At 39.6% G+C, this 26,944-nt stretch overlaps 1 protein-coding gene across 1 annotated transcript in view; it reads left to right on the forward strand.

The window, feature by feature from the left end:
* The window catches only part of HYDIN (HYDIN axonemal central pair apparatus protein), a 347,988-nt gene that overhangs the window by 81,637 nt on the left and 239,407 nt on the right, over window positions 1-26,944 (forward strand). Inside the window, exons 8-9 of the mRNA XM_060398473.1 lie at window positions 1,734-1,935; window positions 9,225-9,408. Of these exons, the coding sequence (XP_060254456.1) occupies window positions 1,734-1,935; window positions 9,225-9,408 (386 nt within the window). The remainder of the gene's footprint in view (window positions 1-1,733; window positions 1,936-9,224; window positions 9,409-26,944) is intronic.

The following is a 26,944-nucleotide window of genomic DNA, read 5'->3' on the forward strand; positions in this document are numbered from 1 at the left end:
TATACAGCCTTGACGTACTCCTTTTCCTATGTGGAACCAGTCTGTTGTTCCATGTCCAGTTCTAACTGTTGCTTCCTGACCTGCATACAGATTTCTCAAGAGGCAGGTTAGGTGGTCTGGTATTCCCATCTCTTTCAGAATTTTCCACAATTTATTTTGATCCATAATTAAGACGCAAATTAAAGCAACAAATTTCCACTCATCAGAATGTTAAATTTAACTCATCAAAAAGCTTAAAAGTTGAGAAGAATGCATATCTTTATTTGGAAAGGAAGTACATGAACATATTAGTAGTTCTTTCCTCTAAAAAGCAGGCCTATGGTTGAGTAAAGGAGGGGAAGATGTGTTCTTTTCATGGTATGTGCTGTTTAGTACTTAAATTTTTAACCTCATGTATATATTTCTCATGCGAAGAGTTGACTCATTGGAAAAGACTATGATGCTGGGAGGAATTGGGGGCAGGAGGAGAAGGGGACGACAGAGGATGAGATCGCTGGATGGCATCACTGACTCGATGGACGTGAGTCTGAGTGAACTCCAGGAGTTGGTGATGGACAGGGAGGCCTGGCGTGCTGCGATTCATGGGGTCACAAAGAGTCGGACACGACTGAGCAACTGAAATGAACTGAACTGAACTGATATATTTTTTAAATAAAAATGTAACATTTTAGAGGCAAATGCCTAGATACTTAACTTTCTCTTTAAACTTTGGGAAACGTTTTGATGTGGTCAAAGTAATAGGGCCTAAAAAATGTTTGCACTATATAAAGGGCTATCAGTTTGCTAAATACCTGTTCAGTTCATATAGTTGTGAATGTAGCAGAAATATTTGCTGAAAAACAGTCCAAGGGATTAGACCTTCTGAGTTCTAATTAAAATGGTAGCAGCACAGATCAACAGACATTCATGATATTTAAGGATTTCCTTTTTCTACCTTGATGTCAGAGTAAGGTACTTGCTGTGACATTGCAGAGATCAGATAAAAGTTTGTAACTTGTGTCTTTTTGGAAGCTTAAGGATATTCATATGCAGTGGATGCATCCTGAATGAAATCAAAACCTAAATTACCATGCCGGATAAAGGCGTTCTTAGCATTAAAACATTTAAAGTTTTAACCAGTACTTTTGTCTTTCTATTTTTTCCTTTTCATGTAATCACTATCCGGCCATAGTATGTATGTATGTGCATCTGTGTTTCATTTCATCTTTGTATTGTTATAATGACTGTTGTTAGGAATGTGGTTCCTTTTAAATAGTCAGTTTTCTGTTAATGAAGTCATTAATGCTGCCTTTCTGATCCCCTTTGTTTGGACTTAGATCCTCTCATGCTGAGCAGCTCTTCCCAGATGTACTTGGTGCAGTTAAAGACATCCACTTTATGCTTAGAATAAAGATGAGGCTGATAGTTATAATTCTAGAACTCAGGTGCCCTCATGGTCAGGTTGTTGGATTTTAAACTATTACAAAGAAGTAAAAGATTGGTAGCACTTACCACAATTCATATTTTATGTATTCTTTTTACAGTAATCAAGATAGTTTATTTCTCTATAATTGTACCAAACATAACCTTTGAGATTTCTGATCGCATCTTGTCTCTGACTGTCGGGGAAGAGGGGAGAACGAAGTGTCTAATGCTTGTGTGGTACCCCCTGACTTCACCGGCGGGGAGAATAGCTTAGTAGCGTAGTTCTAGAGTAAATCTAAAAGGGCATTTATACTTTCTTAATATTCTAGGTGAAAAGGTGTTTATATCTCTGTATGGAGCTGCCGTAGACATGAACATAAGGTTGGACAAGAATTCCTTGATCCTTGAGAAAACTTACATATCTCTGGCCAATCAGCGATCTGTAACTATTCACAACCACAGTAGCATCATCGCCCATTTCCAGTGGAAGATATTTGCTACCCAGGTAGAGGAAGACCAAGAAAAGTACAGGTTTGTAAGAAAAATCACTATCCATATAATTTGAAGGAACATGAAACTTAGTTATGAAAATTCTGTGGCTTTTGTGGTAAGTTTCTAACCAACTCAAACAATGTCAGATATATTATCATTTGGGTCCAGTATGCAATGCCCCTTGTTTCATTTAAAGAACCTAGACTGACCTATGTGGAACACAACATTGTCCTCAGTTAATCTTATCCTGCTTATGTTAATAATTTATCAGTAGCTGGTTTCCTGAATTTTAACGACCAAATACATCATTCTTCACTATTCTCTAAACAAATCTACATGTCTTTATTTCTTTTCATAACCCAACCAGATCAATCAGTTTTTATAGGGTTTCTAAAAGTCATCTCTTTTGGATTGGGATCGTCGTGGACTACTTTTTTCCCAGTGAAAAGAAACTTTCAGAAAAGACAAAGAATGGGGGAAATGAAGGCTTAGATATAATGGCTTTAATAACTTCAGTTTTAGTAGCATTGTTCAATCCTCACTAACTGTATAATTTAATAGAGGTTTCTTGTTGGTATTTTAATCTGCCGCTTTTCAAAATGATACTTCAGGCAGTGGAGAAAATTAATAAAATGGAAAGCCAAACTTTTAATTAATCTCATCACTGTTAAATTTTTAATATTTCTCTTTTTTACTGAATCTATCATTGACTCTTTTAAACTCCATTTGCAATTTTAGCTTCTTCCATCCTCCCTGAATTAGCACTTTTGCCGCTTTCATTCGAATTTATTTCAATCTTTTTTATTTGCCTCTCCATTTTCATTAAAGATTAGCCCCACGAAGCTTCAAAGCTCTGTTTAACACCAAGTTAGTATGTGATAAAAATAAAAGGTCTTAGGTCTGTGGAGACCAGGCAGAAATCCCCCAGCGAGCTGTCCCTAATTGAATCAGAAGGAGCGGTGACAGTGATAGGACACCGCGGACCAGAGGCTTTGTCATCCAGACAATGAGCTTTAATCACCGCATTGCCACTGCGCCACCTTTAAAAAGTGAGAAAAGAAAAGCCTTTCCTGCCTAAAAACTTCATGTTGCCTCACAGCATAGAAACACCAGTAGTTTAAAAAGGCAAGAGGAGACCTCTCGTCCATTGCTTCATCGGTCCTGATTCTTCAGCTGACATGTATGTACCAACAATCAGAATGGTCTAGGTATGTTCAAAGATAAAAACAGAGCAGGTACAAACGCAGAAACAGCAGTAAAGTAGTGTGTCAGTACCCTCCTTGTACTGTGGGCATAATCTTTGGGGGAGAAAAGAGTATGCGCTATCAGAGAGAAAGTGTCAGTTGGTGGCTCAGTCATGTCCAACTCTTTGCGACCCCATGGACTGTAGCCCACCAGGTTTCTATGTCCATGGGATTCTCTAGGCAAGAATACTGGAGTGGGTTGCCATTCCCGTCTCCAGGGGATCTTCCCAACTCAGGGATCAAACCTGGGTCTCCTGCATTGCAGGCAGATTCTTTACTGTCTGGGCCAGCAGGGAAAATCATCAGAGGGAAAGCCAGCTTTAATTTCAACTATGTCTTTGTGTTTGACCAAATGTATAGGACATGACTGATGCCATGCCTATGTCCAAAAGATATGTAAGGAAGTTATTCAACAGTGAAACTCAGGAAAAATTCAAACCAATTGCTGTCAGAAATTCTAAGAGATTATAATTTTAATCACATGTGAATGGACATTTCTCCCCTCCCCCACACTGCTTGTCCCCCCAGACACTCATGGCCCTATCTGTAATATTATCTTTGAGTCTCATTATTCCTTTTCTTTTGCATTGTCTCTCTTGCTCTTTCTGTTAGATCCTCCTGGCTGTTTTTGTTTTGTTTTGTTTTTGTAGCAAGGAAACAATATAATAGAGCATTTTAACCATCACAATTGGAAGCCCAAATTTATCATCTTGGATCATGCTATGCTAAGTCACTTCAGTCGTGTCCGACTCTGTGGGACCCCATAGACATACCCCTCCCTTAAACAATGAACTTGAAAAGTGGCTTCAGATGGCTAAATAAGAATGCTTTGCTGTGTGTGGGTGACACAGAGAAACATAACTTATTGCTACAAACTGGATTGGTTGATCTAAGTGAAGAATGTATTGAATTTTCTGCCCCATCCCTTCTTCCTTCCCTTCAATTAGGGTAAAATGACTTATCTCTTATTTGACCAGGTATCTCTTCTCTCCCATGCCTCTCCTGTTCCTTGATACATTCCCAAGCATGCCACCAAGTTTCATATTATTAGCCATGGATTCTTGTCCTAGACTAACGAGCAACAAAATGCCCATCATCTCAAAAACCAAAGAAAGAGGCTATTCTTTACTGAACATCCGGTTCATATCTTTGGATAGGTGCCCCTTTCATGGGTGGCTGTGCTCTTGCTGTGAGTGTAGATCCTCTCCTCCTCCGTGTAACAAACCCTCAGCTTGTCTTTTAGGCTCACATCAGCAGCAGATCAAGCAGAATGTTCTTGGATAGCTTGCTTATGGGCCAAGGTTTGCTTGTCCCTAAGAAACAGGAGTGAGATCTTTAGCTTCTGGCATAAATTCTCTCTTGAGCTCCCCAGGAAGAACAGTGCAAGAATCCCTGGAATAATCGTTTTATGTTTGACTCTGCTACTCCTAGTGGTGAGCGAGCTCTTTTTTTCTCCTCTTCCTTCAGTAACTTCTGTAGTTAAGGTGTAGAGAGAAAGCTTGACTTCTGTCCTGAACTTGCGACACAGGTGATCTAAACGGGCCTTAGGCATACTTCAGGAGATTCGCGTTTCCCATTGCAGCGTCCCAGTAACTTAAGATTTTAAAACTTCAGTGTAGATTTTAGGTGAATTCAAGAGTCTTCTCACTGCTTTCCAGTTATAACATGGCTTAAAACTCATCCCAAGGCATTCTTCTAAGGGGCTGAAACTTGCTACGTGATCACTTTGAGAATTCTAACCCCTTCAGTATTATGGACATCCTCAAGGCCCTAGTCCAGCCATCAGAGTTTCTTGTTCTCCGCATCTTGATGCTGTGCCTCAGCAAAGGCACATCTGAGCCCTCTGCCTTTCTGGCAGTTCATCACTTCCATTCTACAAAGGAAGTCTTCCTCCCTGCCTTCCAAAGCATGTTGGTGTGAATCTTAGGACACACATTAAGATTTGGGGACCTCAGGCTAATCTCAGGCTCCAGACTCTGACAGTGGTGATATCATTTCCCTTAGGAAGAAGTTCTGAGCTTATTTTGTTTTTCAATTTTTTTGAACCTTAGGAATCAGATATAGAACCTTTGAAAATGATCTTTTGGTTCTCTCTCTTTTCTGACATTTTTCTAGGAGTTACAGAAAACTAATCCCTTCAAAAATTGGGACTGAATTCATTCCCCCTTACTTCCTCTATCTTGGCCTGAGGGATTATAAAATATCCTACAAGATATTTCCATCCTCATTCTTATCACAGTTTATTATTTCCAGAGACACAGCATGGGCTTTTGAGGATTTCTGCTCCCCATTTCTCCATCAAGGTCATGGCCATTCTCTCAATAACAGCTGCTCTCGTTCTGGATTCACTGTGTACAAGAACACAGAATCCTCAGTGGAGTCCCCCACCCCGAAAGTGATTAGCATGGATGTGTTCCAAAGCATTACAGTATTGGAGATGACACATTTCTGTAAATAAATCAGTTGTATTTTGGCTTTCAGCCTATCACCTGGGTAGCAATAAATTTAATCTCAGTTGTGTTTGGGGAGCTCTTCCAGGTGGCGCTAGTGGTAAAGAACCCGCCTGCCAATACAGACTAGACATAAGAGACTCCAGTTCGATCCTGGGTCGGGAAGATCCCCTGGAGAAGGAAATGACAACCCACTCCAGTATTCTTGTCTGGAGAATCCCATGGACAGAGGAGCCTGGAGGGCTACAGTCCATGGGGTCACATAGTCAGACACGACTGAAACGACCTAGCACAACACTCCCTTTCCCAGTCATATAAGAACCTAAAGACTTGAGTGGTACTTGGTGAACAGGAAGAGGACCTCTAGTACTTCATTTATGACAGGCATCACAGAGTTATTAATACTGTCTGTCCAGTATCACCCAGTCCATTTGAAGTTGGATGGCTCTATCCTTTCCATACCGGGTGTGGAGGGGAATATTTCTGCCAGCCATGATGGCTGAGGTTCTTAGTTTTTAATCTCGGCATTCAATTACCACCTCTTGGGATGCTGCAAAGGATCAGAGTGCAGGTCTCTAGGAACCCAAGATGAGAGGGCAGTACTGGTTCAACACTACTGTACTTGAGACACACTGTACTCCCCACTGAGAATAGTCCACTGACTGAACCGTAGTTGATGCCTGAAGGTGATGGTTGTTTGGGCTACCAGACCATTTGCAAAATGAGTAAATCCATGATTTTACTGGAAGGGAAGGCTAGTGTATTGTTACATTCTGTGATGAGAGGCATCTTCAGCTGAAAAACTGAACTCCTCTGAGTGCAGGAGCCAATGAGTATCCGCCAGACAAGATGGCATAACAATAGACTGAGGGATACAGAAGTCCTTGTTGGAGTCAAGCCAGCTCTCAGTGGTATGCCACATTCCCTTCTTACATCCAGCCATGGCTGTAATTCTGCATAGATGGCAGAGAGGATGACATCTGGTGTCCTCACCCCACACCCCCACTTCTCATTATACAGCTCTCACTGACTCAAGAGTCCCAGCAGCATGGGAGGAAAGCATCCTCCTTTGTTTCTTGGCGTAAGGGTTGAGTCCATCATCCTCCTCAATTCATAAAGCATTATCATCTTTGGTCCACACCCCACTCCCATTAACCCTCATATATAAATGTAATGTCTGAGTCCCATTATTTGTTTAACCAATACTTCAATGTGATACATCAAATTTACTCACATTTTTTGTGTTATTACAAGCACTTTGGTGAACCTCTTTGTTGCTCTTTATTTATGTTCATGATTGTTTCTTTAAGATTTGTTCCTAAGGAATCAGCTCAGTTCAGTCGCTCAGTCGTGTCCGACTCTTTGCGACCCCATGAATCACAGCACGCCAGGCCTCCCTGTCCATCACCAACTCCCGGAGTTCACTCAGACTCACGTCCATCGAGTCAGTGATGCCATCCAGCCATCTCATCCTCTGTCATCCTCTTCTCCTCCTGCCCCCAATCCCTCCCAGCATCAGAGTCTTTTCCAATCAGTCAACTCTTCTCTTGAGGTGGCCAAAGTACTGGACTTTCAGCTTTAGCGTCATTCCTTCCAAAGAAATCCCAGGGCTGATCTCCTTCAGAATGGACTGGTTGGATCTCCTTGCAGTCCAAGGGACTCTCAAGAGTCTTCTCCAACACCACAGTTCAAAAGCATCAATTCTTTGGTGCTCAGCCTTCTTCACAGTCCAACTCTCACATCCATACATGACTACTGGAAAAACCATAGCCTTGACTAGATGGACCTTAGTCGGCAAAGTAATGTCTCTGCTTTTGAATATGCTATCTAGGTTGGTCATAACTTTTCTTCCAAGGAGTAAGCATCTTTTAATTTCATGGCTGCAGTCACCGTCTGCAGTGACTTTGGAGCCCCCCAAAATAAAGTCTGACACTGTTTCTACTGTTTGCCCATCTATTTCCCATGAAGTGATGGGACCAGATGCCATGATCTTCGTTTTCTGAATGTTGAGCTTTAAGCCAACTTTTTCAATCTCCACTTTCACTTTCATCAAGAGGGTTTTTAGTTCCTCTTCACTTTCTGCCATAAGGATGGTGTCATCTGCCTATCTGAGGTTATTGATTGATTCCAGGTTGTGTTCCTTCCAGTCCAGTGTTTCTCATGATGTTCTCTGCATATAAGTTAAATGAGCAGGGTGACAATATACAGCCTTGATGTACTGCTTTTCCTATTTGGAACCAGTCTGTTGTTCCATGTCCAGTTCTAACTGTTGCTTCCAGACTTGCATACAGATTTCTCAAGAGGCAGGTCAGGTGGTCTGGTGTTCCCATCTCTCTCAGAATTTTCCATAGATATGTATTAATAAATTACACCTGGAGGAATACATGATTTCCTTTCTTCTTGTGGACTGAACTGCCTTTAATTTGCCTTGACCTGCCCAGCAGTATAGAATGATGGCTGCTTTGGTTACCTTGTGTCCCATCAAGCAAGAAAAAGGGAGCACACAATGCTTTCTTCATTGGGGCCAGAACACACTGAACCCACTTCTTCGACTTCTTTATGCTGTGTGACTGAAGGACCCTGGACACTGAATTTATTTTAAAAAGAGTTATTTGACATTGCTGAGCATATGGTTTGCATGAGGTCAGTTACAAAATAATTGGGGCTGGGACTGGATTTAAGTGACCCTATCTTCTCACTCAGTATTCACATTACTAAATAATGTCTCTCACCACTGGTAATACCAGAAAAATGCTGGGAAAATGGTCATGTATCCTGGCAGGACTTGAAATTCAGTCTTCAGATGAAGTCACAGATGCAAGTAGTTATGTGAGCATACCTTCAGTAATGAGTAGACGGTCATGAAGGCTGCTTTTTCACAAGGGATGTGAAGATCTAGAGAGAGAGAGAGAGAGAGAAAGGACGTGTCTCCACTTGTAGTCTGAGTGTTTTATAACTTGACAGCTTGGCAACTGCCTGCCATTCATATAGACAGAAAACTGGCATTTCTTGAGCAACTGCTTTGTTCCAAGAATTACCCCATGTCCTTGATCATATTTAATTCTCAACACATCTTTATGATGGAGGATCTCCTATTCTTTCCATTTTGTTGATGAAGGCACTGAGGCTTAGAGGGTTTAAGTAACTCCTGAAGTCATAGAGTGAGTAAATAGAGAGTGGAATTAGTGTCAAAACCTAGTCTGCTGGCTCCAGATTCTGTTCTGTAGGTAATAACAACTAGGAAAAATTTCAAGCTAAGCAAGTTTAGAAGAAACAAAAAATTGCCCTTGAAGTATCAGAGGCAGGATAGATGTTAAATATTGAAAAAGCATCCTGGAAAACACAATTACCTAAAGGAAAATATTTGTGCAAATATCTGTAAGGGATCAGGAGTAAGCAAATGAGCATTGAGTAGGATAGGAAGCCTGGGGGACTTCTTGAAGGAAACAAACTGAAGTTCTCGAGAGGATGAGGTATAAGGTCTCTCAACTGGTAGATTAGAGTCTTGGGCAAGGAAGGACCACCCCAAGATCATGGGTGAGACTTCACGAGAGGATGGGCTGGAGGGGAGCCCTTTACTTCATGGAAGTACCAGAATAAATCTCATGTTTCTTCTTCTTTTTTTTTTTTTTAGGGTCTGTGATGATCTTAGCAAAAAGGAAAAGAGTGAGACTGATGAGTTTCTTGAGGAGTGCATTATTGATCTTTCTCTCCGACAACGTCTTTCCATTCTCTCCCGAACTTTTGAGAATCAGAGAAAGCTGGTTCAGGCAGACAGCATGCTCTTCTTGAATACCGTTTTCACTATTGAGCCTCTGGTAAGCACATAAATACAGTAAACCTTGCAATAAACGTTGTGGGGAAGAGGGCTTAATGTGATGTGAGTACTCACTCTGAGACTGATAACGGTGTGATTCAAGAGCATAAAGATTCCATCTGAGGGACCTCATTGTCATTATGTGCCAGTGAATGAAGGTTAATGGTTAGAACACTCAGAGGTGACATTTATAGAGGTCACACTCTATACACCAGTTGCTGATACGCACTTCATACATGATACCTACTTTATCTCATTTATATATATATATTATTATCGGTTATAATTTGTCTCCCATTCTATAGATGAGGAAGTTAAGAGTTAGAGAAATCTGATAACTTACTCAAGGTCAAGCAATTAGTGTTAGTAGTTAGAAGTTTATCCCTGATTGACCTCACCCTAGAGCAGGGTTTCTCAACGTCTTCACTATTGACATTTGGGGCTGGATAATTCTTTGTCCTGTATACTGTAGGATATTTTAATAGCAGCTCTGACTTTTACCCCTTGGATGCTAGTTGCAAGAATCAAAGCTCCATCCAGATGTCAGATGTCCTCTGGTGGGCACAATCATTTGGGTGGAAAACTGTTTTGTCCTTAATTCATTCAATAAATACTTATTGACTGCATGTTCTGTACCAGGCACTGCGAACTGGGCATTGATGAACAAAACAGACATAGTCCTTGACCTCACTGTCTAACTACTGAGACCTGAGCTAGAGTTAGAACAGAATCTGTCTGATTCCACAGACTAAATTCCCCCCTTTTTTTTTTTAAGGTATGCAATGTAGTGAATTGATATTTTTATAGATGGTGCTCCATTTAAAGTTATTACAAAATAATGACTATAATTCCCTGTGCTGTGCAATATATCCTTGTTCCTTATCTTTTTTATACACAGTAGTTTGTATCTCTTAATTCCATACCACTATCTTGCCCCTCCCCACTACCTCTTCCTACTGGTATCCACTAATTTGTTTTCTATACCTGTGAGTCTGTTTCTGTGTTGCTGTATATATTTGTTTTATTTTTCAGGTTCCACATGTAAGTGATAATATAGTATTTGTCATCCCCATCTGACTTATTTCACTAATCATAATACTTTCTTGGTCTACCCACTTGTTGCAAATGGCAGAATTTCATTCTTTTTTTTTATGGCTGAGGAAAACAGTAGAATGGGAAATACTAGAGATCTCTTCAAGAAAATTACAGATACCAAGGGAGAACGTCATGCAAAGATGGGTACAGTAGAGGAGAGAAATGTTCTGGACCTAACAGAAGCAGAGATATTAAGAAGAGGTGGCAAGAATACAGAAGAACTATATGAAAAAGATCTTCATGACCCAGATAACCGTGATGGTGTGATCACTCACCTAGAGCCAGACATCCTGGAGCCTGAAGTCACATGGGCCTTAGGAAGCATTACTACGGGCAAAGCTAGTGGAGGTGATGGAATTCCAGTTGAGCTATTTCAAATCCTAAAAGATGATTCTGTGAAAGTGCTGTACTCAATATGCCAGCAAATTTGGAAAACTCAGGAGTGGCCACAGAACTGGGAAAGGTCAGTTTTCATTCCAATTCCAGAGAAAGACAATGCCAAAGAATGTTCAAACTACTGCACAATTGCACTCATCTACACGCTAGCATCCGGTCCCATCACTTCATGGGAAATAGATGGAGAAACAGTGGAAACAGTGTCAGACTTTATTTTTGGGGGCTCCAAAATCACTGCAGATGGTGACTGCAGCCATGAAATTAAAAGACGGTTACTCCTTGGAAGAAAAGTTATGACCAACCTAGATAGCATATTCAAAAGCAGAGACATTACTTTGCCGACTAAGGTCCATCTAGTCAAGGCTATGGTTTTTCCAGTGGTCATGTATGGATGTGAGAGTTGGACTGTGAAGAAGGCTGAGCACCAAAGAATTGATGCTTTTGAACTGTGGTGTTGGAGAAGACTCTTGAGAGTCCCTTGGACTGCAAGGAGATCCAACCAGTCCATTCTGAAGGAGATCAGCCCTGGGATTTCTTTGGAAGGAATGATGCTAAAGCTGAAACTCCAGTACTTTGGCCACCTCATGAGAAGAGTTGACTCATTGGAAAAGACTCTGATGCTGGGAGGGATTGGGGGCAGGAGGAGAAGGGGACGACAGAGGATGAGATGGCTGGATGGCATCACTGACTTGATGGACGTGAGTCTGAGTGAACTCCGGGAGTTGGTGATGGACAGGGAGGCCTGGTGTGCTGTGATTCATGGGGTCACAAAGAGTCGGACATGACTGAGCGACTGAACTGAATACGCTAGCAAAGTAATGCTGAAAATTCTCCAAGTTAGGCTTCAACAGTATGTGAACCGTGAACTTCCAGATGTTCAAGCTGGATTTAGAAAAGGCAGAGGAACCAGAGATCAAATTTCCAACAACTGTTGGATCATAGAAAAAGCAAGAGGGTTCCAGAAAAACATCTAATTCTGCTTCATTGACTATGCCAAAGTCTTTGACTGTGTGGATCACAATAAACTGTGGAAAATTCTTAAAGAGATGGGAATACCAGACCACCTTACCTGTCTCCTGAGAAATCTGTATGTAGGTCAAGAAGCAACAGTTAGAACTGGATGTGGAGCAACAGTTTGGTTCCAAATTGGGAAAGGAATACGTCAAGGCTGTATATTGTCACCCCACTTATTTAGCTTATATGCAGAGTACATCATGCGAAATGCCAGACTGGATGAAACACAAGCTGGAATTAATATTACCACAGGAAATATCAATAACCTCAGATATGCCGATGACACCACCCTTATGGCAGAAAACAAAGAGGAGCTAAAGAGCCTCTTGTTGAAAGTGAAAGAGGAGAGTGAAAAAGCTGGCTTAAAACTCAACATTCAGAAAACTAAGATCATAGCATCTGGTCCCATCACTTCATGGCAAATATATGGGGAAACAATGAAAACTGTGACAGACTTTATTTTCTTGGGCTCCAAAATCACTGCAGATGGTGACTGCAGCCATGAAATTAAAAGACACTTGCTCCTTGGAAGAAAAGCTATGACCAACCTGGACAGCATATTAAAAAGCAGAGACATTAGTTGGCTGACAAAGATATGTCTAGTCAAAGCTATGGTTTTTCCAGTAGTCATGTATGGGTGTGAGAGCTGTACCATAAAGAAAACTAAGTGCTGAAAAATTGATGCTTTTGAACTGTGGTGTTGGAGAAGACTCTTGAGAGTCCCTTGGACTGCAAGGAGATCCAACCAGTCCATCCTAAAGGAAATCAGTCCTGAATATTCATTGGAAGGATTGATGCTGAAGCTGAAGCTCCAATACTTTGGTCACCTGATGCGAAGAACTGACTCATTGGAAAAGACCCTGATACTGGGAAAGATTGAAGACAAGAGGAGAAGGGGATGGCAGAGGATGAGATGGTTGGATGGCATCACTGACTCGGTGGACATGAGTTTGAGTAAACTCCGTTGTTGGTGATGGATAGAGAAGCCTGGCGTGCTGCAGCAAAGAGTCAGACATGACTGTGGGACTGAACTGAACTGTTTTACACGCCACACCACACCACATCTTCATCTGTTTGTCTGTTGATGGAATTAGATTGTCGTAGGTTAATTGACCATATGTGTGTGGGTTTATATCTGGGCTCTCTATTCTGTTCCATTGATCTATATGTCTGCTTTCTATTCAGTTTTATTGATCTATGTGCTGGTACCACACTCTTTTGATTAGCTTTTTAGTGTGGTCTGAAGTCAGGGAGTGACTTTGAGCTTTGTTCCTTTTTCTTGAGATTGGGTTATTTGGGGTTTTTTGGGTCCCAAATAAGTTTTAGGTTTACTTGTTCTAGTTCTTTGAGAAGTGTCATGGGTATTTTAACAGGGATTATATTAAATCTGTAGATTGTTTTGGATAATATGGGCTTTTTAACATTAATTCTTCCAATCCATGAATACAGGATACGTTTCTACTTATTTGTATCATTTTCTATTTCTTCATCTTTGTCTTTACTTTTCAGAGGATAGGTCTTTCAATTCTTTCATTGTTTATTCCTAGGTATTTTAATCTTTTTAATGAAATTATAAATGGAATTGTTTTCTTGATTTCTTTTTAAATTGTTCATTATTAGTGTATAGAAAAGCTACAGATTTCTATATATTAATCTTATATTCTATAATGTTACCAAATTCATTTATTAGTTTGAGTAGTTTTATGGAAGAGATTTTAGGATTCTTTTTATATAGTATCATGTCATTTGCAAATACTGACAGTTTCATTTCTTCTCTTCCAATTTAGATTCCTTTTGTTTCTTTTTCTTATCTGATTTCTGAGGCTGGAACTTCTAATACTGTGTTACATAGAATTGTCAAGCATGGGCATCCTTGTCTTATTCCTGATTTTAGAGAAACAGCTTTTAGCTTTTTACCACTGAGTATTATATTAGCTGTGTATTTATTGTAAATGGGCTTTAATGTGTTGAGATATGTTCCCTCTATACCAACTTTGTTCAGAGTTTTTATCATGAATGGCAATCGAATTTTGTTGAATGCTTTTTCTGAACCATTTGAGAAGCGATCGTGTGGGGTTTTAACCTTTGTTTTGTTAATGTGGCATATCACAGTGATTTATTTGTCTATATTGAATCGTCCCTTCATCCCTGGAACAATCCCACTTGATCTTGATATATGGTACCTTTTATATATTGTTAAATTTGGCTTGCTAATATTTTGTTGATGGTTTTTGTATGTGTGTCCTTCATAGATATTGGCCTGTAATGGTCTCCTGTTTTTTTTTTTTTTTTTTGACAGTATCTTTCTCTGGCTTTTGTATCAGGGTAATGGACTCATAGATGAGGTTGGGAGTGTTCCCTCCTGTTTAATTTTTTGGATTAGTTTGAGATGGATAAGTATGTTTGATAGACTCTTCTTTATATGTTTGATAGAATTCCCTGTGAAGCCATGCAGTCTGGGACTTTTTTTCTCTTAAAATTTTTTTGATTACTAATTCAATTTTGACACTAGTAATCAGTCTTTCAGATTATCTATTCTTTTCCTGATTCAATCTTAAAAGATGGTATATTTCTGGGAATTTACCCATTTCTTCTAGGTTGTCTAATATGTTAGCATATGACCATTAATAGTATTCTCTTACAATTGTTTGTATTTCTGTGATATCAGTTGTAATTTCTCCTCCTTCATTTCTTGTTTTGTTTATTTGCATTCTCCCTCTTTTTCTCTTAATGACCCTGGCTAAAGGCTTATCAATTTTATCTATCTTGGTGTCTTTGATTTTTTTTGTTGTTCTCTATTTTATTTAGTTCCTCTCTTATATTTATTTTTTCCTTCCTTCTACTGATTTGAGGCTTTGTTTGGTCTTCTTTTTCTAATTCATTTTGGTAATGTTATATTGTTTATTTGAAATTTTTCTTGTTTCTTGAGGTACTCTATTATATTGCTGTAAACATCTCTCTTAGAACTGCTTTTGCTGTATCCCACAGATTTTGGAAAGCTGTGTTTTAATTGTCACTTATTTTGGTGTATTTTGATGCTTTCTTTTTTGATTTCTTCAATGACCCATTGATTTTTAGTAGCATGTTTAGTCTCCATGTGTTTGTGTTTGATCCATTTTTCTTCCTGTAATTATTTCTACTTTTATACTGTTGCAGTTGGACATGATGCTTGATATAATTTCCATCTCTTAAATTTGTTTAGACTTGTTTTGTGACTTAGCATGTGATCTGTTCTGGAGAATGTTGCCTGTGTACTTGAAAAGAATGTATATTGTCCTGCTTTTGAATGGATCGTCCTGTAGATATCTATGAAGTACAGCTAGTCTGATATGTCCTTTAAGGTCAGAGTTTCTTTATTGATTTTCTGTCTGGATGATTGGTCCACTGATGTAAGTGAGATGCTGAAGTCCACTACTATTATTATATTATTGTAAATTCCTCCCTTTATGTCTGTTAATATGTTTTCTGCTTTTATATCACAGAACAAACTCCTGACCACTCTGCCCTACTGCCTCAAAATGAATAACCAGCATCTTCTATATGTGCTAGGCACTATATGTTATTTTAAACTTAGCAAGCATAGAGTGATGTGAGGATAAAGACAATAATAGGAGTTAAGAAAGCCCACAACCAGTTAGAGCGGCTGGATTGTTACCATTCAGACCTGTTGGGCACAAGGACACATTAGAATGAAAAGTCATTTCTGAGAAATGCCACTGACTTATACACAGCAGTCTTCCTTTTATCTGTACCTCGAAATTATGATTACAAGATATAACATAGAAAAGGGATTCCATGGCTAAGTAAGTTTGAGAAACACTGGGTTCCATATTGTTTGAAAGGTTTATTTTGCTGTTAGATGGCTAAAAGTCTTTCATATGGTAATGAGCATTATAAATCGCTAAGAGGGAGCCTTCCCCTTGGAGATACCCTTTAGTATTTAGTAGAATTAGCTATGTGAATCACTGGTAAAGATTGTCAGGACACTAATTCAGAGGCTGAGGTGATTATCATAGGCTACGAAGTTAGAGTAGGCTTTTTGAGAGCAGAGCCTTGAGTTGGATCTTGCAGAATGGAACTTTTGGAAAATAAAATAGGGGTTTCATTCAAGGCGTGGTTCGTTTAGAGCTCCATTAATGGTTCAGTTTTGCTTGAAGTAAAGGGTTCATGTAGGAAAATAAGGTTGGAGATGTGGATTGAGGCTGAATCTTCTCTCATGTCGGAAGACCATCTAGGGTTCAACTGAGCCAAGGGATCTTCAGATATAATGAGTTAGACCAGAAAGAGGTTAAGTCAAGGTGAAAATATAGTCTTGGAAGGACAGGACATGTACCTGTAAAAGTAAGCCATACCCAGAGATGTGAGAAGTTCAAGAAGGCATTACAAATCCCAAGCATGTAAGTTGCTGAGTGGGACAGAGGCAGGGAGGAGCAATCAGGCAGGGCAATCTTAGACATGGCTGGCAAGGCCCAGAGTGTGGGCAGTCCAGGACTTTTCCCAGCTGGTACAGAGAATCCAGGCTGATGACTGCTATCATTTTCTCATAGCCTTCTGGGAATGGGTGACTCTGGGATGGCAAAGATTGGTAGTTGAAAGGAGGTGGGAGGCCCACAGGTAAGGCTTGTACATATTAAATTCAGAAGTAAAAAGACTAGGCTTAACCTCAGATTTTCTTTTCTTCATGCACAAAACCAAAAGCTTCTCATTGCAGATGTTAAATGTATTAATATGTGGCATTTAATATGATTATTTTTGAATTCTAAAATAGGAACTGAATTGGGCACAAGGCATATTTTTACTATTAGGAAGGAAACCACTTTGTAAGATAGTGATACACAGATATGATATCTTTTAAATAAATGAGACTAATTTTGTTTATGTTGTATGAAAAAAATCTCCAGGAAGGGGACAATATTTGCTTAGTATATAAATGATGCTTATAGCATCTGTAATGATTTTATCTTTTCTGTACAGTATTTAGGTTTTCTTCTCATGAGAGTATTTATTAGCTGATTCTTGATAATTTTTGCAAATTGAAAAATGAAGTCATAAATTTTTCCTAATGTCTTCCTTAGTGTTTTTCTGGTAGAAAGAGCAGAACTCAGTATCTGTTATAGTGAATTATTTATTGATATTAAATTTCCTTTTTTCCTACTTAGAGACCCTGATAGTTTTATAGAAATACAGTTCTTGTGAGTGTAATGCAATCTTACCTTGTAAATTACTTTTGAAGTTATTTGATGGGAAAATTTTATAACATTAGCTTCTTGACTCAGATGTGAGCTATGAGTATTTTGCACCGTTGAGATTTTGGTTTTATGATTACAGGTAAATGAATTCTATGAGGGAGCTGGTAAAAGATTTATAGAAGAGATGAGATCTGACCTGAATGTTGGAGGAAGGGTAAAATTTAAGAAAGGAAGAAGAATGTTTCCAATTGGTAAAGTTATGAAAACAAAAGAGAAAGTGTTAGGTTCACAGCATATTAAATAGCAATGAAACGATCAGTTTGTCTGGAGCTGGTGGTCATGGAGAATATAAAAACTGAGACTGAGAAGGAGAGTTGGCATGTCTGGGCTGCCCTGGCAACCTGTTATGCTATGGCCGACTGTCTCCTACAGTGTGTTTCTGTAAACATTGGGTCTGACAGGTGGCAGTGTATGTTCCCTGCAAAAAGGGAATTTCGCAGTCAAATAATTTTGGGAAATACTGGTTCAAGAGACTGTGACTCTCAAAGGGCAAAGTGCAAACAGTATTTCCCCATGACCAGAGACCCCTTTCCCCACAAAATCTGTACTGGAGTCAGTGTTCTATGGATCCTAGTTTGGTAAGTGGTACTGAGGGTTTCTGAGACTCAGTTCAGTTTTGGATCAGGCACAGGGTGTGTTCAGGGTGTTTCAGGAAGATTATCTTAGCATCCGCTTGTGGATCAAGTTGGAGGAGGATGCGCAGAGGTGGGATGGGTAGTGCAGGTCAGGCAGGGGGAATTCACTAACGCAGGGAAGGTCAGGAAACTGAACATCTGCTGACAAGTGGAAGGTGTGCTGTGTGAGGGTGATGCTGACCTGAAATAGCCGGGTGACAGTCGGAAAGCAATGGAAATGGCAGATGTGAGAGATGCTCCAAAGAAAGACACCAAAGTGCTTTTTGGTAGACTGGCCATTGAGGGTGAGACATAGTGAAGAACCACATGTCTTCTCAGATCTAAACTAGAGTGACTGGGAGGATTATGACTTTAATAGGAACTGGCAACCAGAAGTCCTGGGTTCTACTCCTAGCTTTGCCAATAGCAAATGTGACCTTAAGCAAGCCATTTCATCTCCTGTGGCATCAGTTGCCTCGTATACCGGATAAGGATATTTGGGTAGGGCATGTTGATCCTTTTTGGCTAGTAGGTTATGATTCTCTGGTCTGACAGACTCTGAGCTCCTTAAAATCAAGAAGTGCCTTATCCTTATCTGTACCCCATGCATAGCACAGTACCAATTAATGGGTGGATGAAGGAACAAATGAACAAATGGAAATCAATTTATGATGATGAATTTGGTTCTGAACAGGCTGAATTTGAGATGACACTAGATGTCCAAATAATTTTGAAAATACAGTACTTAATTTGTGGGATAGGAATCAGGTCTGGAGGCAAGCTTTGTGAGTATCCTTTGGAGTCTTCACAGAAGGGATGAAGAGCAGACGGAAATTCCAAAATAAAAGCAGCACAGAAAGAAATTTGCAGCAGGCCTAAGATAGCCCCCAGGTGCTCACCTTTAGAGGCCCTGCAAAGAGGGGAGAGGCTGTTAATTCACAGAGAAGGAAGGCCAAGAGGAGAATCAACTGACTGAGAACTCATCAGGTCATCCTGCATGTCTTTCTACCCTATTATGCCTTGCCCATCACCATTTTCTGCTGAAGGATCTTCTGAATATTGCTCATGTATAAGATCAGTTGTGCCAAATGGCCACTATTTAATATCTGACAGTTGAGCTATGCATCAGTGATTAGTTTTCTTTATTAGGATGTGATTCTTTTTAATTAGTTTCTTGATATGATCTGAGTTCACAATAGAAGCAGAGATTATTAAAACCAATCAGTGTCACCTACTGATCTAACAGTCAGTCTCTAATTGATGGCCTGTTCAAAAAATAAAATTAAAGATTGATGTAGGGGTTTAGAGACTACCTTGCTTTCTGTTAGGTCCTTCAGCCTCTTTGTCCACTAAGGAAGGATATTTTCTTCAAATGAGGTAAACTTAAAAAATAAGTTTAAAAACCAAAAAGAAAAAAAAAGGTACTTTAGGGTCTGAAAATAAGTAAGAAATGATATGCCTATTTTCTCAGACCTTTGTCTATATATCTGGTTCTCTAAATGCATCAGCTAAAATAGAGGTTAGTTTAGCCCTTATTGTGTTCCTTGCATATTGAGTGTTTTATGGGAACATTGTTCCTATTTTAGAGGCTCTTTCAATTTAAAGCAAGCAGATTCCAGATTAAGAGATCAATCATTGTCCATAAATTGTCAAAAGGTGGTGAAGGTTTGAATTTAAATCACATTTTGTTTATATGATCTTGAGAAGTAGTTTGACTCAGTGCTGTAAGAATGATCCAGAACTCTGGAACTACAGGTTCTTACTCTATAACCTTTTCACCACTTGACAACTGGTTGGTTCCACTGTCTCAATTCATTTTCTGCTCATCATGCTCATTGAATACCATTGCTGTAGGGTCTGTTGGCAGAATCCTGGGGAGTTATGCCTGGGCATCTCTGGATCTGGTGTGGTCACAGAGTGTAGAAGTGGAAGTTTGTCTTTTGAGAGACCCCAGACATGTTCATTGGTGGAAGAAGGGTATGGGCAAAAACACAAGAAGTAGGCAGTTTTGGGCAAATACATGAAAACTGGATGGAAGGGATTTTTTTCAACTTAGTTTGTAATTTATTGATATTCTAATAGTAATCACTGATATTCTAATAGTAACAAAAATTGTTGTTCTAGTCATTAAAACATGTTGTGTATTACTGCTATTTACATCAAGTTCCTCATGCCAGTTCTTTTGATAAGATCTCTAAATACTAATGTACTTAACCTAAAATTTCCCTTTATTCCTTACCTAGGGAAGGCACTAGGTTCTATAGAATACTGATCATTCTTCAAGCCACCTGCATCCACACAGGTTTCTTTTCCCTTTGGGAAAGAATCACAAAATTGAGTCTATTATGCAAGTTTTGTGCCTTCCAGAAAAACAAGTGAAATGGACTACTTTCAGAAATGTAATATTCTATTTTACTAGATGGACTCTAGCTGTACAGAATTTTGACAGTCTTATTCTCTAATTTCCTTTGCTTATGTCTCTTGAGTACCCTGAGTGAGAGAGATTTAAAGACAAAAAAACACAATTCTGAGGATTGAGAGGCAGAAGAATATTACAGGGCAAAAAGAGAGAATTAAGCTTTGGATTTCCATGGGCGTCTAGGAGTCCTCTGAGAAATCACAGCATAGGTGTGGTAGCCTTGCTTCTGGACTCTGGTCCTGCTAGCTCAGGTCACACTTTTAAAATGCAGCCATTTTCTGAATGTTGAACACTAGATATTTTCTCAAAAAGAAATGTCTGAGAATTTAAAGATATTTGCCCAAACTGGCTCTAACTGATTGACTGACTGACATCAGGGAAAACACTTCTGCTTCTTTTAGCAAGTGTCTTCCATCAAAGCAGACTTCATCCAGTATTCCTAGGAAGCTTCAGCTTAATTTAACTAAGTCTTTTAAAGGGAGAGAAACTTGATAATTTCTTTATTACCATGTAAGAAACAGTAAACCATGCTTTGTCGTCACCTAAGCCTGCAGAAAACAGGGGATTCAGCAATTCAGGCTTTGAAAGCACAGCTCAAATTTAGTTTACTTTATTTTTCTCGAATTGGCATAGCATGTGAGCTCAGCAGAACTAGATTGGGTGGGAGCCCAGATGGCTAGCAAAGAGGAAGGATCAAGCTTTTTACTGCAAACCCCTTCCACTTCTTGTACCATTAGTCGTGAGTCACATTGCAAACATGTGGGCGCTGACATCTTGGAAATGGACACCGGAAAGGAGAAAAGAGGACAGGGATGTGCTGAGAACAAACTGTCCTTGACAAGTCATGGCTCTTCCATCAGCGTGGTTTTCCCATTCTTCACCCTCCCTTTATTATTGTTCATCCTTCTCAGATCTTTGTGCTCAGCTAAGTCTTTTCCATTTGTGCTGGTATATTCACTGTTGTATATGAGAACCAGTGGAGGTAGAAAGTCTTAGGGAAGTCTTAGAACCATCAAGGTTCCTCTTGGCTTGTTAAATAAATTAAGACCCTTCTTTGTTGAAAGTGACACAGGTCTGGCTCTTTCCAGAGGAATGCAGGAACATCACCCACAGCTACCTCAGCTCCACAAAATCCCACTGGAGTTTTTGCTGTACATGGGTTGGAGTATCTCACCCAAGAGAGATCTTTTGTGAAACATTCTCTGAGAGATGGCCAAATCTTTTTTTTTTAAGGTTTTTTTTTTTTTTTTGATGTGGTGGACCATTTTTTAAAGTCTTTATTGAATTTCTCACAATATTGTTTGTTTTATGTTCTGGTTTTTTGGCTACAAGGCATGTGGGATCTTAGGTCCTTGACCAGGGATGGACCCCACACCCCCTGTGTTGGAAGGTAAAGTCTTAATCATTGGACCTCCAGGGACATCTCCCCAGGATAGCCAGATCTTAAAACCTTGTCTTAAAAACTTTTCTGGTCAGAATCAAAACTTGCCTAAATTCACAGTTTCCTCTCCCAGGAGATATACTGAAAGAGAAAAATCTCTTTGCATGCCATGTGCCAATTCAGTCTTTTCTTTCAATGATAATTAGAATAGTTTGCCTTTAGTTTTTAGCTTCTATTTTTTCTTATTTCTCTTTGAGACACTTCTATTAATGTTTGCCCCAGGTGACAATAAAGAGAAACTTCTATTGATCTGGAAGGTTCTAAGAAGGTCATTGTGGATTATAGCTGCTGATCAGTGCTTCTATTTTTTCTCTCATTGTCTAATAGAAATTTGACTTTAAGGGGATATTTTTATTTCCCAAGAGAAATTCTTTAAATTTTTCTTAAATATGATAAGATAGCGGAAACCATTCTACCAAAAGAATATTTCCATTTTGGTAGAACCTTATGAAATTCATGGCACATTATAGCTGCTCTTGGAGTCATTATTCAGTAACCTTGTTCGGAACTGGCTGTAGCCTGACCCAACCAGGACAGCTTGGTGAAGATCCTCCAGCGCGTTTCTCAAGAGCTGCACCATGCTAATGTTGACTGTGTCATTCATAGGAACCTCCTGCGAGTCACCTTCCAAAGTACCTGAATGTTTGAGTATGCAGCATGTCCTACTATGTCCACTGGACGAACACCAGGTCCCACTGGCTTCAATTAAGCCTGATTGTTGGTTGTAGTGTTTTAAAATTTCTCCTGGCAGTTTTTAAAAGCAGAGGCCTCATGTTTTGTTATGATTGCAGCAGGGTTCAGGAAATTAAAGAAAAAAGTACTACAGAATCCCAGCTCTGCCACTTAACTGTTGATGCAGCCTTAGGTGAGATACTTAACTTCTCCTTGCCTTGGTTTTCACATGTTTAAAATGGGGATAATACTACTTCACAAGGTTGTAAAGACTGATAGATAGGGTACATCGGCACTTAACACAGTACTGGGAACATGAGCTCTCACTTAATAGCAAATATAATGGTTTGAAGTTAAATACAACTCATTCTTATGTTGTGTCTAATCTCTTGCCAGATTAGAGAGTATGATTGGAAAGTGTAACATTTGAGTGGGCAAGTGTTTGGATTATTTTTCTAAATGTAAGTTGAGAATTAAAATGCAGCTATTTTATGATAAATATAGGCAGAGTCATATTGTAAACTACTTTCCAGATAAAACAATGTATCCATGTATGTATGTATGTAAGCTCAGTTGCTCAGTGATGTCCAACTCTTTGCAACCCTATGCACTACAGTACACCAGGCTCATCTGTCCATGGGATTTTCCAGGGAGGAATACTGGAGTGAGTTACAGCCCATTCTTGTACTTTTGGCTTTGATTTTCAAAATTTTTGAAGAAATAATTCTTCATTGGAAAGAAGGAAGGAAAGAGATGGGTAATAGGAGGGGAAAAGGTGATTTTAAAGAATTTATTTTTATCTAAAGATTTTCAGTAGAGGATTTTTAAGTCAGTTCAGTCACTCAGTCATGTCCAACTCTTTGTGAACCCATGGACTGCAGCACACCAGGCTTCCCTGTCCATCACCAACTCCCAGAGTCTGCTCAAACTCATGCCCGTCAAGTAGGTGATGTCATCCAATCATCTCATCCTCTGTCATCCCCTTCTCCTCCTGCTGTCGATATTGCCCAGCATCAGGGTCTTTTCCAATGAGTCAGTTCTTGGCATCATATGGCCAAAGTATTGCAGCTTTAGCATCAATCCTTCCAATGAATATTCAGGACTGATTTCCTTTAGGATTGGCTAGTTTGATCTCCTTGTTCCAAGGAGTCTCCAAGGGACTCTCAAGAATCTTCTCCAACACCACAGTTCAAAAGCATCAATTCTTTGGCGCTCAGCTTTCTTTATTGTCCAGCTCTCATATCCATACATGACTACTGGGAAAAAGATAGCTTTGAAGAGATGGACCTTTGTTAGCAGAATAATATCTCTGCTTTTCAATATGCTGTCTAGGTTGGTTATAGCTTTTCTTCCAAGGAGCAAGTGTCTTTTAATTTCATGGCTGCAATCACCATCTGCAGTGATTTTGGAGCCCCCAAAAATAAAGTCCGTCATGGTTTCAATTGTTTCCCCATCTATTTGCCATGAAGTGATAGGACCAGATGCCATGATCTTAGTTTAATAATGTTAAGTTTTAAGCCAGCTTTTTCACTCTCCTCTTTCACTTTCAAGAGGCTTTTTAGTTCCTCTTTGCTTTCTGCCATAAGGGTGGTGTCATTGATATTTCTCCTGGCCATCTTGATTCCAACTTGTGTTTCATCCAGTCTGGGATTTTGCATGATATACTCTGCATATAAATTAAATAAGCAGGGTAACAATATACAGCCTTGATGTACACCTTTCCCAATTTGGAACCAATCAGCTGTTCCATGTCTAGTTCTAACTGTTGTTTCTTGACCTACATACAGATTTCTCAGGAGGCAGGTAAAGTGTTCTGGTATTCCCAACTCTTGAAGAATTTTCCAGTTTGTTGTGATCCACACAGTCAAAGGCTTTGGCATAGTCAATAAAGCAGAAGTAGATGTTTTTCTGGAACTCTCTTGCTTTTTCAATAATGCAACGGATTATGCATATGATCAATAATGCAATATGATCTCTGTTTTCTCTGCCCTTTCTAAATCCAGCTTGAACATCTGGAAATTCTCACTTCAGGTACTGTTGAAGCCTAGCTTAGAGAATTTTGAGCATTACTCTGCTAGTGTGTGAGATGAGTGCAATTGTGCAGTATTTTGAACATTCTTTGGCGTTGCCTTTCTTTGGGATTGGAATGAAAACTAACCTTTTTCCTGTCCTGTGGCCACTGCTGAGTGTTCCAAATTTGCTGGCATCTTGAGTGCAGCATCATGTTTTACGAACTGAAATAGCTCAGCTGGAGTTCCACCACCTCCACTAGCTTTGTTCATAGTGATGCTTCCTAAGGCTACTTGACTTCACATTCCAGGATGTCTGGCTCTAAGGTGAGGGATCACACCATTCTGGTTATCTGGGTCATGAAGATCTTTTTTGTATAGTTCTTTTGTGTATTCTTGCCACCTCTTCTTAATATCTTCTGCTACTGTTAGGTCTATACCATTCCTGTCCTTTATTGTGCCCATCTAAGAGGAGAGTGAAAAAGCTGGCTTAAAACTCAACATTCAAAAAACTAAGATCATAGCATCCGGCCCAATCACTTCATGCAAATATATGGGGAAACAATGGAAACAGTGACAGACTTTATTTTCTTGGGCTCCAAACTCACTGCAGATGGTGACTGCAGCCATGAAATTAAAGGACACTTCCTCCTTGGAAGAAAAGCTATAACCAACCTAGACAGCATATTGGAAAGCAGAGACATTACTTTGCCGACAAAGCTATGGTTTTTCTAGTAGTCACGTATGGATGTGAGAGCTGGACCATAACAAAAGCAGAGCACTGAAGAATTGATGCTTTTGAACTGTGGTGTTGGAGAAGACTTTGAGAGTCCCTCGGACTACAAGGAGATCCAACCAATCCATCCTAAAGGAAATCAGTCCCGAATATTCACTGGAAGGACTGATGTTGAAGCTGCAATACTTTGACCACTTGATGCCAAGAACTGACTCATTGGATAAGACTGTGATGCTGGGCAATATTGAAAGCAGGAGGAGAAGGGGACGACAGAGGATGATATGGTTGGCATCACCAACTCGATGAACATGAGTTTGAGCAGACTCAGAGTTGGTGATGGACAGGGAAGCCTGGCATGCTGCAGTCCATGGGGTTGCAAAGAGTCAGACTTGACTAAGTGAACTGAACTGAACTGAACTTGCATGACATATTCCCTTGGTATCTCTAATTTTCTTGAAGGATCTCTAGTCTTTCCCATTCTATTGTTTTCCTTTTTCTCTTTTCACTGATCACTACGAAGGCTCTCTTATCTTTCCTTTCCATTCTTTGGACTCTGCATTCAGATGGGTATATCTTTCCTTTTCTCCTTTGTCTTTGGCTTCTCTTCTTTTCTCAGCTAATTGTAAGGCCTCCTCAGACAACCATTTTGCCTTTTTGCATTTCTTTTTCTTGGGGTGGTCTTGTTCCTCGTCTTCTGTACAATGTCATGAACCTCTGTCCACAGTTCTTCAGGCACTGTGTCTACCAGATCTAATCCGTTGAATCTATTTGTCACTTCCACTGTACAATTGTAAGGGATTTGATTTAGGTCATACCTGGATGGTCTAATGGTTTTCCCTACTTTATTCAATTTAAGTCTGAATTTTGCAATAAGGAACTCACGATCTGAGCCACAGTCAGCTCCCAGTCTTGTTTTTGCTGACTGTATAGAGCGTCTCTCTCTTCAGCTGCAAAGAATATAATCAATCTGATTTTGGTATTGACCATCTGTTGATGTCCATGTATAGAGTCATCTCTTTTGTTGTTGGAAGAGGGTGTTTTCTGTGACCAACGTGTTCTCTTGGCAAAACTCTGTTAGTCTTTTCCCTGCTTCATTTTGTACTCCAATTTGCCTGTAACTCCAGGTATCTCTTGACTTCCTATTTTGCATTCCAGTCCCGTACGATGAAAAGAACATCTTATCTTGGTGTAAGTTCTAGAAGGTCTTGTAGGTCATCATAGAGACATCGTAGAGAATTTTTAAAGGTCCTATTTAATCATTGCCAATATCATTTTTTAAGGAGATCATTTTAATGGGATAGCCTTCTCATGGTCCTATTACTTGCTTATCATGAACCAGTGGCTGTATGTTCATAAATAGCTTTCAAAACATCTCTAAACTGTCCCTGTCAAGACACTTGGTTGTTCTTGTCCCAGAAGTTCCATTCCCAGAAATATTTAATGTTTGGGCCAAAAACACAAACATAGCAAATTAACTAAAGTTGAAAATTCAAAGGTGATTTTTTTCTAGCAGGTCACTTGGTTGATAAGTGAAATTTAGTGGTGGTTCTGAGGGGAAAACAAAAGATTGAGACCAAGAAGGAAGATCATTACAGTAAAACTGAAGGCCATTTTGCCAATTATTTTCAACAAACGAGATAATGGGCATCTGCAGATTATATTCTACATTCTCAGTCTCTCATTTGGAGCAGGAAAATGGACAGCGATGGGAAAGGAGTCATTTGTGGAAGGCAAAGGGGAACAGCAGGGGGTTCTGGGTGATGAGGCTGGTTTCACAGGCCTGAGAGGAAACGATACTGATGTCAGAGCCAGAGGGGAACATTCTGGATGTTTTGGCTGTCAGAACGAAACTTTAGAACTGAGCAATAAAGAAAGAAAAGTTCTTTTCAGAG

Source organism: Ovis aries, chromosome 14, assembly GCF_016772045.2.
Source record: "Ovis aries strain OAR_USU_Benz2616 breed Rambouillet chromosome 14, ARS-UI_Ramb_v3.0, whole genome shotgun sequence".
Classification (NCBI taxonomy): Eukaryota; Metazoa; Chordata; class Mammalia; order Artiodactyla; family Bovidae; genus Ovis; species Ovis aries.